This window comes from Epinephelus moara, chromosome 21 (genome assembly GCF_006386435.1).
Source record: "Epinephelus moara isolate mb chromosome 21, YSFRI_EMoa_1.0, whole genome shotgun sequence".
Taxonomy (NCBI): Eukaryota; Metazoa; Chordata; class Actinopteri; order Perciformes; family Serranidae; genus Epinephelus; species Epinephelus moara.
This window is the reverse complement of record NC_065526.1, coordinates 7,213,982-7,226,410: the sequence shown is the minus strand read 5'-3', so window position 1 is coordinate 7,226,410 and position 12,429 is coordinate 7,213,982. Positions and strand designations below refer to the sequence as shown.

Below are 12,429 nucleotides of genomic sequence, written 5' to 3'. Positions count from 1 at the left end.
TATGATTCAGTGGAACTCCTGTTGTATGTGCTTTCAATTCTGACTTTGGCAGAAGACAACTGGTCAAACAGTGTTAGAAAAAAAATAAATAAGTAATGATTTAAATAAAACAGAAACCTGGAAAATAAAGTTGCCTCTTCGGTTTGATTCAAAGCCCAGCTCCTTAATAAGCTCAATTCATTTTCCTCCTGGGTCTGGCTCGCTCTATCACTAGTGACAGGCGTGAAAGGTCAATAACCTTGGCTCATAGCCCTCATATGGTTAGCAATGCCATAAATTAATGGTTGAGGCCGTTATTCCAAACTCTTCAAGTCAGCCGAAGGAAGCTTATCTTCGACAAAGGTCACAGTGCTTAGAACACTTAGTGGGAGAGTGAAGGGCTGACACAGGACCTATATAAGATTGAGTGTATTGCACTTGGGTGGAATCAGATGAGAGGTAGGTGGGATGCTGGTAAACATTTGGAAACCTGTGTTACTGTGTAAATTATTAGACCAGGCTTTGGCATTTCGGTTCACAGCAAAAAAATTCTGACTTTATTGAGCGCTATTTTTGATAATAACATTGAATCAAATAACTCCCTGGAATGGGGAAAGGGTATATTTAATAGGCTTTATTTATATTGTTAAAGACCACTGTAAAACGGTACCAGAAAAGAGCAACACCTGCTCACTGTAATGCAATGCAACAGCCCTGCAAAAAGAACTACCTTGAAAGTTTTTGTTGAGACTACTTTTCTCGCCTCCAAACACCAAGAGATAAGATCCTCCAAGCAGCACAGATTCTCTGGTATTTTTTTATGGCCTTGATCGCATCATCATATTGGAGGTAGCTTCCAATGCTGCAACTATGATTTGCTTGCAGTCTTCTTTTGACTTGTCATCATGATATAAATGTGCAAAATGTGAACCTTATTTTGATATACTGTGAGCATGTTTGTGTCAGGACTGGATTGGATAGATTTCCTTTTAGCTCTTGCTCACCATTTCCAGCAGGTTTCCCTTTTTTCTGACTCATTTCAATCTCAATTTGCAATTTAGGGAGAAATTAGGAGTGTTTGGCTTAATGCATCTGATCACCCGCTAATCCAAACACAGCAAAATCATTGTCATTTGTGAATGAGATTCACGAGTTATGAATGCAAATATTGATTTTAATACAATTAGTCATGCAGCTGTAATGGACAACTTCTCCCAGCTCACAGCCTCACACAGGCACATTTTACCTGCCTGGGATAAAAATGGCAGAGAGCCAAAGAAAACAAGAAACTAGTTGAGAAATCTAAAACGGTTGTGAGGTTTGCGAAGGAGTCTTGCTGACACTCAGTGTTCAGAAATCTCTTGATTTAGTGCAACATGATTTAATGAACACAGCCATTTCGAGCAACTGATAATACAACCGTTGTATTATCTCCACAATTCTGCTCATTGTGCTCACGACTTGAGGCAGGAAGTAATTTACGACAAGAGAAATTCAAATCAAAATCCCAATCAAACTGTTACGCCATATGCCTTTGTCTTAGCCACCTCATTTGTGCAGACTCAGTCAGACTCAACATGTTTGGAGAAATTAGCAGACCTTCATCTTGTAGCAGCAGTTATACCCTTCAGTAAGAATCTACCCCCCTCCAGCCCCTGTCCTGCTGAGCAGGCAGTGCTACAGGAAATAAAGTGGCGACATGCTGCACGCTCTTTAATGCCTCAGTAAATATCGACAGAGGCAGAGATAATATAAACTCAGACAACGCAGGCCGCAGAGCGATATGTTGCTCACTGCCATAGTGTGCGCTCAAATGGAGACTAGAAATTGCTGCAGGTCAATCATAATATCCGCGTGGTAGTAGCAGACACTGGTGTCAGCAAGGCCTGGTAACAGTAGATCACTTGAGACAAGTAATATGGCAGGCTACATATGCTTATCTGATGAGCCAACAGTTTGGGAGGGGGCAGATGGGAGGCAATGTGCGCTATCACCAATCCAATAAAGATTAAATTAAAAGATGAATTCCATAAATAAAAGTGGTGATGTGCTTTATTTTGTAAGGCAAAGGAAAAAATAGAAATAACTATCACACCACAGGTCCTTGGAATGATAGGATCAATAGTGAATGGGACTTATTTATATTCTCGACAGACGTGGACACACACAGCAGCAAGTTAGTGTAAAAAACTATCAAAAAAAAAAAAACACAAGCTCCACAAAACCTCAGACAGCCATCTATCAAAAATATTACCAACACCACTAAAATTGCACATCACACTCATGACTGAAGCCATGAAGCAACCAAGGTCACTCCGAGAAACAGTTGTAGAATAAAGGGCTAAATGCTGCAGTACTGTCCTTGCATTACTCAATTAAGTCACATCAATCATTGTATAGAGCCAAGGGAGCTCCTCCATCTTAAAGCTTGTGTGTGGTGCAGGGGGGAGGGGAAGGGAGGGAAGTGGTGGTGGTGACAGACGGCCAGCTAAAAGGAGGATGCATGGAGAATGTCACGAGATATGACCTAGCGACTCATCAGAGGCTAGTGTCCAGAGAGCCGCTGGTGCGTTGAAATTGAAGCCTCCGCTGGAACACAATAGTTGGCGTGGCCCGCAGGAGGTAGACATCTCTTCCCAGGCAGGATATTGGCTTTTGTGAACATGGTTACAGTATCTGGGTCAATTAACGTGTCCCTGCTTCAAATTTCTCTTTTGTTAGCAGAGGAATAATAGTGTGTTGATTCATGTAGCCTCTTGAACACAGCATGAGGTTTGAAAATGTGAGCTATGTGTGTCGCCCGCATACAGGAAAAGGCTAAAACACAAGGCCAGTTCTGTTTCCATTTTCTGCATTTGCTGGAACTCTCATTAATATATTCATTTGAGTATTAGCTTCCCGGTTTGACCCTGCAAAGACGTCGTGTCTGCCGTTGGTCTGTTGTTCAGTGCTGCTGAATTTAAATCTGGGCAGCAAGTGAATGCATTCTTGTCTAAAAGCGACAAAGCTGAGGCTAAACGTACTGCCGTAAGAACAAAAGATTTAACGAGAGAGAGAGAGAGAAAGTAGTGGGGACGGGGAGTGGCTTCCCTCTCACATGCCTGCCGATGTAAAATGAAGCCAAGGCTCTCTATACTCTCATCTAGCTTAACATAATGAGAAAAACAAGCACGGTAGAGAGAGAGAGAGAGTGAAACTGTGGGCAAAATCGAACGGGGGTATTGCACAATAAACAGCTGGGGCAACACTGCAAACAGGGCTTTCTTTGTAGAGACAGGATCTGTGAAAGAGATATGGAGCCGTTTGCTCTACCAGCCAAAAAAGGCTGTCCCGCTGAAGAATAATGGCACTGAAATCCACAAATCAGTCCCGAGAAAAGTAAACAATTCACTCCATAGTGCTGACGTATTGTCTTCTCGGTGCAAGCTGGCATTTTCTTTTTCCACGCTTGTTCTAGCATTTCAGTGATGAAAAATAACACTAGCCTAGTTATTAAGGAGGCATATATGCAGAGAGTCAGGTCAATACAGCTATTTATACACGGCCTCATTACATAGTGGGGTCATCTTATGCACTTCCTGGGTGTTCTTCACATTTAGGAAGACATTAGAACGAGCGAGCCAGCTACACAACACCACAATCACTAAAGCTGCTTCCACACATGCCCTGCAAACCTGGTATTGTCTGGAGCTGTAGTGAGATCGCAAATGTCCTAATCAGTTGGATCGGACATTAAACGGACTTTATCCTACCAGCTACCTACTGACAAGTCAGTGTAATGTCCGATTGGGCTTACTTGAGAATAGGGCAGGTAACCCTCCACAGAATTCACAGCGAGCAAGTGGGCGTGTTGATGCCGTTTCTACAATGAGGCTTGTGAAATCGAATGACGCAAACATCTAAGGGTGAAGATAAAGGGTCATTTACACACAGACCGCAACGAAAATGTCTAATCAGAGAGGTGATGAGATTAAGGAACTTCTGTCAGTGAGGGCCGAATTGTCAGACAAATAAAGGAGCAGCAAAGGACTCCGTTGTTTATGATCGAATCATGAACTTGCTCTGTGACCTCGGTGTAATGCGCATCATTTCCTGTCTCCTGCAAGCTCCACCTCGGCACCACGTCTTGCCTGAGCCAAACTGAGTATTTCCAGTAGGCGAGAACACATTAGACAAAGACAGTCTCCTGCTGTGTGCTGCATGTGTGAAAGGGAAACTCCGGACAATGTCCAAACCTGAGTCTTCGGACATTATCCGTAGTTGATATGAGAATAGGGCTTAAGAATGATTCCAGCTCCCTCTTGTCACGGCCTACTGCAAACAGGAAGTGATTGTTTTAGAAGAATAAATAAATCTTTTCATTTTTGACAGTCTCTCAGATGGAAGCACACACATCACTTTTAAAACCTTAGCAATACAGCATCACAGACAGAGGGGCCCAGGTGTGATCCAGAACCAAATAACCCATAAAACCCCTCTAACCTTCACATGGCTGTGTGAAGGAGCAGTATGGTGAAAGGACTGCTTTTCAGTTCTGTATCCAGTCCCTGTGGATCATGGTAGACATTTTTTGATTTAGCAAATCTAGTTACCTCAAGAACCCTTGTGAAAGATAAATTCCAAACTACATTTGTCTAGTCAAAAGTCAGATTAAACAGCATGTCCTCGCTGCTGCTTTTCACTCCAGTGTTGTGCTGATAGAGACAGTCTAGGTCAGTCAGCCTAGTTAATGAAGGCTCTGTTACCAGGAGCTGCCCATACACTTCAACACCACCACCAAGAGCTGTCTGGGTTGAACAAGCTAATTATATGCCAAGGACAACCCCCCACACATTCACACAGGCATCAGAGAGACACCTTAACCACTGCCCAATGTCAGAGCCACACACTGCTAGGTGCCAATAGCAGAGGGCAGGGCCTGTAGCTGATAAGAGCGATATCAACAGAGGTGATGAAAAGCCATCAGGATAATGCCAGTCCTCTGTAAAATACTTTATCTACATTTAGGCATTGCTCAAGTACCTGTCTGCGTCCAAATATGGAGGGATTATTTTCAGACAGCCATTTGGTTCAGTTGAGAACTTAAAGCCTAAAAAGGTCAGACATCAATAAAATATGTCTTATTCCGTCATGCCACCCAGCAGGCTCGGAAAGCACACCCACAAATTAGCCACAGATGGATGCACTTGTTTTAATACGCTAACATTATTACTTCATTTTTACGATATGGCCTCAGGACTGCAACAGTGCTGCGATCCTCTGACAAATGGCTGTGGTGGCCCTAACACTAGCACTCAACCAACCCTGCTTCCTTGTTATACTGGAGGCAAACTGCATCAAAGGTTACTTCCCAAAACCATGCGCTGCCAAGATTCAATCTGCCGTCACAATATGTGGTGGTTATCTAGGCCATGGCGCTCCCAGGAAGGGAAAAAAAAAAAGACACAGTGACGGGAGATGAAAATAAATTTATGCAGGCTGATAACAATAAAGAATATAACAAATTCAACTCCAACGCGGCAGTGATGCTTTAGCTGGGAATTGGAGCGCAGCCTTCATTACAACATATTGATCACTGCAAACAAAGACCCTGGATTCATTGATCCACTTCCAGAAAAAAAAAGAGGGGGATGGGGGCAATAGACTGCTCTTACCAACAAACTTACACTGAAACTGCTGCCTTGGCTAATACAAATAAAGCAGAGCTGAAATATTAACCCCACTGACAAGAGAGAGGTGGTCATGGGGTTGCTCTTGATGTCCCACAATGACAAAGAGAATATGTGAAACACGCAGCAGCCGCAATACATTAAAAAGGAAGAGCTTCACAGTGTCTCATGTCGCTCTTTATTTGACTCATCTGCTGTATGATGGCTCCTCTGCGCTCATGGATCTCATTTTGAACGGGGATTTGAATATTAAGAAAGTCATGTTTGACTGTTGAATTATTCAGCATTAGCACAGACATCAATGCAGACCTCATACACCTCAAACACAGAGGCTGACACTCGTTTTATGACACTGGGCTTCAGCAGATACTCTATTCTTCAAAGTTATTAACCTATAATGTATATTTCAATAATGTGCAATATGGGGAAAAATCAAAGATCACAATATTTTTGAACAAGCACTTTGATATATTGCGATAATATTGTCGGTTTACTGCTGGTGCTTTCAGGATTTATACAATGAGAATTTTCAAATCTGTAATATGGTGGGTAAAGGCAAACAATTGAAAAGCAACAACAGTCTGGTAAGTTCAGAAAGTTGCGTCACTTTACAGTAATGCAACCAGGAAAAGACAGTATTTAGGCTATTACACTACCCAAAACCAAGACGATATCTTGTCTCATATCATGATATCAATATATTCCCCTGTCCTTAACAGAGCTATATAAAATTTTAATACTGCAATGTTCCAGATGCAGTCCCTCATAATCTTTGGCCCAGACCACAAGAGCCGTAACAGTGATTTACAGTCCATCGTGCTGTTTGGGGAAAAACACAAACATGCTGTGCAGACTGCCTGCAAATCTGTGTTTTAAAATTTGCCCGTTTCTCCGAACGATGAGCAATCGCCTTCGTAGGTCAGAACAACATGAGGTAGGGAGGCCTCCCTGGTGACAGGTCAAAACCTCTTTGGTTGGTGTATTCATCTATACCTCACCAGGAAACCCCCACTAGCCTCTTCCCTAACCTAAGAGCAGGAAAAAGGGGTTGAGCATGTTGCAGAGCACTTGGCCCAGTTTACAGGAGAGGGTCGAGCAGGGTCACGTCTCACCAAACACTGGGGCCCCCTTAAACACATCTGAGTGGCCCCAGCTGTACCCAGGGCCATCAGAATGTTAACAGAGCGCAGAGAAGCAGAACAACATAAAAATGGGTTCAGTCGTCGGTGCAAAATTTCACGAATGTGATGTTTTTCTTGTCAAAAAGGGTGAAATTTGGTTTGTTTGAAAGGTTTGCTTTAAACAAACATGGCAAAGAGAGGTAATTACACCTAATGATAGATTAAGTGAAAATTCGGTGATATATATAGCCCAAGAACGCTTTCCAGTTTATGTTCTCGTTGCTGACGTTGACACTAATTGTTTGAATCACATTATTAAACTGGTCAACTGTAAATCCCTCCCCCCCCGACTCATTTGTGGAGCCGCCTCCCTGGACCCTTTTGACATGCTCGCATTTTAAGCACTTGAACCAAGCAGACTATAGCCATACTTCTCTTTCATCGCCAGAGCTCGCATAATTATGAAGAAAAAAGGAGCAAAACACAGGGCTGTGGGGTGGAGGAAAGAAAAATGAAAGCACAAAACATGGTTGGGGGTAGGGATGGCAGAACAGCAGCATAAGAGACTGTATTAAGCTCAATTAGGCTTTTGGGCTTTTCATTAACCCAGTTTTTAGGGAGGGAAACCTCTGCTGAATAATGCTCCAACTGACTCACTTTGCAACCCCGCTTTAAAGGCCTCATCTGGAGAAAGGAAAAAAAAAACTGTGCAATGTGTGTCAGCTCTCCAAAGCCACCAGAATTCCATTAGACACCCAGAGGCAAACCACCCGCAGCTGCAGCCTACCTGAAATTAAATGCAATTTAGTAAAACAAGTCACTTTATCAAGCGACTAAACAAGATAAGAGGAAACACTGCACAAACGTTTAAAGACTTTAGCTGCTTTCATCTGTATGATGGTCTGATAATAAGCAACAATGTTTGGTCGTTTCTTTCCACTCAGTATCAGGCCGGAGCAAATATTCCAACCTTAAAAGCAAGGTCATATGGGCCCCAGAGGGTAGACAATGGGTAACCCCCTAATCCTGATGTGGTTTTGCATCTGCAAACAATGAGCGTAACCGCCTTTAATGGATCATTGGAGAGGAGTTCTCATAGAAGAATAATTGTCCTTCCTGGCTTCACTCTGTGCTGCTCTGCCAAGCAACTTTGAAGAAATGCATTTTAACAAATCTATTGAAAATCTGAAAAGTTGAGTTTTTGCGCCCCCAGGGCATGTGATTAAATCTTACAATCAAACAGCAATGTTAACTAGCTGGCCACAATTGCCATCATCAACTCCACAGGATGTCTTTAATTTAGCACATACAATGTCAGCTGTTTACATGTGAACTGCCCTCCATTTCCAGGTTTTACACACTGCAGGATGTGTATTCTTTTGATCGATAACAAAGGAGAGACTGCAATTAGATGGGACAAAGATATCTAACAGCTCTCCACTGCTGCATCTCATGCAGATACTGGGGTCAAAAGCAATACAATATAAGCAAAGGACTCATGTAACTGACACTTACACAGTGTGCAGATAGTGTTACACAGATGTGCAAACAGGTCCTATTTCAAGTTATCTATCAACCAATAATATAAAGGAGAAGTGTATGGCTACCGGAATTAGCTGACTGGGTTATTTATAACATGACACAGCCTGTGTGTTTCGTTAATAAAATGGCTCCTGCAAGATTCACTCAGACCCTTTCTATTCATTATCTACGGCCTTCCAGGGCACAATAATTGACAAAGTTAATGAAATGCAAGGAAACTTAAAGCATTAGGCTGCTACATGCGGCTATAGAAGCATCAGTATGAAAGAACCTGCAGCTCCTGGTCAAAAACAATATCCCAAACCAGCATGGTGAAAGCAAAGTTGAAAACTTTGGGCATACTCTCCACACCGTGGGGGCTTTGTCTTTCAAAACATGCCACAGGAGCTTTTCATTAGAGAATGCGGTTTCATTAACATCATCCCACGCTGCTGAGCCCTGCTGCATTACAATGACACAGGAGTGCCCCACTCTGTCAAGGAAATCTCCACAGAGCAACAACTCGCTGGGGGAGGGGAAGGTAGAGAAAGAGAAGAGGGGGTAGCGAGAGGGGGGGCCAAACAAAAGGGAACCTGATTACCCCCGGTCACGGCTCATCCACAAGCCAACAGAGGGAAATCCATCACCTGCAGGATCAAACGGAAACTTGTGCACAAGGTAAAGCCCAGTGAAAGCTGTACCCACCCATCTAAGCACTCTCTTCCCTCTCTCCTTTCTTCTCTCGTCATTGCTACCTCCCCCTGCACCTATCTGACTCACACCAACGGCAGTGTGCAAGTTTTAGGCACACACTGTGAAATCCAACACAAGCGAGAACGTTTTCTGGTCCAAATGACCTCAAGGCTCTCACCTCTCTAATAGCACACTGGTGATATATTCCAGTTTTATTACCGTCTGTAGGCTTGCGTGCTGTTTCATGGTAGCTGCATCCTCATTTTGCCAATATTAAACTCCAAAGAGGCGGTATTGGTCATGCCTGCTGCAGTGTAATGGGCTACTGCAAAAAAATCATTATTTTTCACTTTCTTGTTTGCACCAGGTTATATATTACACAAACCTACTACATCTGGGTCTCCCACAGAAAGACTATTGCTGTAATAAACATTTTGACAGATACTTAAATTGCTGTTATTACTGCCATTGAGTGGGCTTAGCAGTGTAGCACTGCAAATGGACACATTACCATATGATTAAGGTATGAGAGTGTTTCAAGTAAGACAGAAGTACTTCCTGCGTATGGGTTGAATCTGGACTGAAGTGATGTTGAATTAGAACAAGACTTATGCAAAATAGTGGCATATGATAATGGCAATAATTCAATGCACCAGCACAAGGCATGGAATATTTAACAGCTAGGTTATTTGCTTGATTAAAGTTGCGCAAGTATTCAAATCTGTGTGTAATTGACTTTTTAGTCAAGAAGCGTCCCCGGTGCAATCAACAAAGTTTAACTGCTTTTAATGACAAAGCCGGCAGTTAATATCCATCTTAACAAAATGCAAATTGCAAAAACACAAACACATTAGCCACAATGTATGATCTCGCATTCAAGTGACAATCTGCCTACGTCTGTGTCTGCTGTGCAAGAAAACGCAGCATGTAGGGAAAAACGGACAGGAGCCATATAGCTAAGTTGAACCACATTTGAGCTGGTTTACAAGGCAAACTACACAACTCGCAGTACAACACAACTACGCCGAAGCTAATTGTTTAAATATGTCAGGCTTGTTCTGATCCTCCCTGAAATGTAACACATGGAGGCATGCACGCACAACCGATGTGCAGGCCAACATGCACACACACACATGCACGCACACTCAAACAAACATAGACATAACAAGCATCCAGCACGGAATATTTCCCAACTTACCATTGAAAAGGGGGTGTCCTTCCTCCGTATTATCTGGCACCACAACCTTGTATACATCTTCAGAAAAGCCTGGTCTGCATGGTGGGGTGCCCCTGCCCTCTGCTGCAATCTGTAATGGTAGGGGGAGGGTGGGGGGGCAAAAATGAGTCATAAATCAACCTTCAGAAATGCACTCTGTTGCCTCCAAAAGCTCTTGGTCACGTTCTGAAGTCCCTGCAGTTGTACAAAAGCATCTGTTGTTTTTATAGCAGGGACCGCAATTAGGATAATGAGGCCAAAAGGGTTAAGCATTAGCCAAAAAGCATGGCTAGGCAAGAACAAGCTCCATTTGTCCCCCTGGAGGGGCCCAGGCACAGGGTAGGGTTATGATGACCACCTCTCCCAGTCGGCCCCTCTGATCAACACACCACTCTGGACAAACACTCCACTTTGAAGTACAGGAACAAAGCCATAAAAAGTGAATGCTAACGATCCACTGTTTTGCAGGAGTAAACATTTATGTGCGAATGTCTGAATAAACAACAAGTAGCAACTGCTGATGTCTGAAGAAACTGCAAGGCTATGACTGTGATCAATACGGTGCCTCGTTTTTGAAAAGGGAAAAACTCTATAGGGTGTCAACACAAAAGACTCAGGGATAATGGGGATGTTGCGAAGCAAGAAAAAGAAAGTCTGTGAATCACTGGGGCTGGTGTTTCCGTAAAGCATGAATTTCACACAAAAGACAGAAGAGACTAGCAGTAAGAAACCACAAGCAGAGCACAACTGATGTCCAGGCGTGTTTAAATATGTTCAATCACACAACCCCAGCATTGATTCGAGCTCCTAGGAGCAGAGGCCTGGCCCTATTGCTTTGCATGCACTCTCTAAAGAATGTAAAACGAGAGGAGTCCTGCTGAAAAAGAGCATTGTGGGTATCCGTGCCACTTGCCATTTTTAATCAGAGGAATTTAAATGGAAAATGCTTGCAGAGAGGGGAGGGGGGAGCAGAGCTGGGATTCAACGGCACCAGGATGTACATTTATGGATGTTAGGAAGCAAATCCTTTATTATAGCAGGGATACCATTTCCTGTTGCACTGTTTTAACAAATAAGTGGAGAAAATAAATTATTTCCACGCATTCTCAAGGCTGAAAAACAAACACTATCCCATCACTGTTACATGTACTTAAGCTACACATAGCGTGGAGCCGACCACAGTGTAATGTTACAGCAGGCTACTTCTCATTGTTCATAACGGCTTTCAGCAGAGAGGCAATTAACTCGCCGGGAGACACTGACACGCTGCAGCAATCTACATAAATATTAAAACTAAATATAACCAAGTGAGAATGAGGTTAACGTGGGCCCGTGTCGACCAACTTCCACACAATAAAACACAGCTATGTGAACTCTCACAAGAGGCTACGTCATTGTGAATTTGAACTCCTCTTAAGCGATTAATTAATTTAAACGCGCGTGGTGGTTAAACAACGCATCCTCTCGCGAGCGCACGGCGAATTAAAGAAGAGCCGTGCTAGACCTACTTTGTGGCGATATTTTTTTCTGCTACATTCGTGGCACTGTTTCAAAAGCACGCCATGTAAAAGTGTGGGAAGGCTAGCAGCTCGACGGGGCTCGCAACTCAACGAACAGCGGCGCCACCGAACAACAAGCAACCCAAAGTGTCCCGGTGTAACTCCCGTGCAGCTTAGACATTACATTACCTGCAGTCCTGTGAAGACCGCCAGCAGAAACAGCCCGCTGCCCTCGTGTAGTGAGTACATTGGTACGCCCGCGTCTGCTTAATCCCCCTCTTCGGAATCCGTGTACAAAAAAAGAAATGAAGGAAAAATAAAAAAAGGAATATCCGTCTGGCTCAAATGTGGCCGCGGTGGAGAAAGAAAAGGTCCTTCTACGACAAAGGCAGGAGCAGCAGCAGCAGCAGGAGCGGTGGCGGCGGCGGCAGCATGTAGCAGCCTCCTCCTCTATCTATCCAGTCAGTACTGAGGGAGAGCAGTGCCTGGTACTGAGGCTGCTGCTCCCTCCCATCCAGTCCGACACAAACGCAAAAAGAGCCCCAGCCACTAGTCTATAAACCGCCCATCTCACTGTCTCTCCCTACTGGTCACACAGCCAATTTCACTGCTGGGACAGAGCCGGGTCCCTTATGTTAACCGTCACCCCAAATGACTGAGTATTATAATATTCACACATAATGTTCAGTCACACTGTGTGCTCGGGTGGCCGGGCGAGATTTTATGCTAGT

At 43.6% G+C, this 12,429-nt stretch overlaps 1 protein-coding gene across 1 annotated transcript in view; it reads right to left on the bottom strand.

The window, feature by feature from the left end:
* Positions 1-12,223, bottom strand: part of cdh2 (cadherin 2, type 1, N-cadherin (neuronal)) — a 76,434-nt gene extending 64,211 nt beyond the window's left edge. The window contains exons 1-2 of the mRNA XM_050033166.1: positions 11,888-12,223; positions 10,182-10,290 (exon numbers count right to left, since the gene is read on the bottom strand). Coding sequence (XP_049889123.1) covers positions 10,182-10,290; positions 11,888-11,947 — 169 coding nt within the window. The 5' untranslated portion in view covers positions 11,948-12,223. The remainder of the gene's footprint in view (positions 1-10,181; positions 10,291-11,887) is intronic.
* Positions 12,224-12,429: the final 206 nt, after the last annotated feature.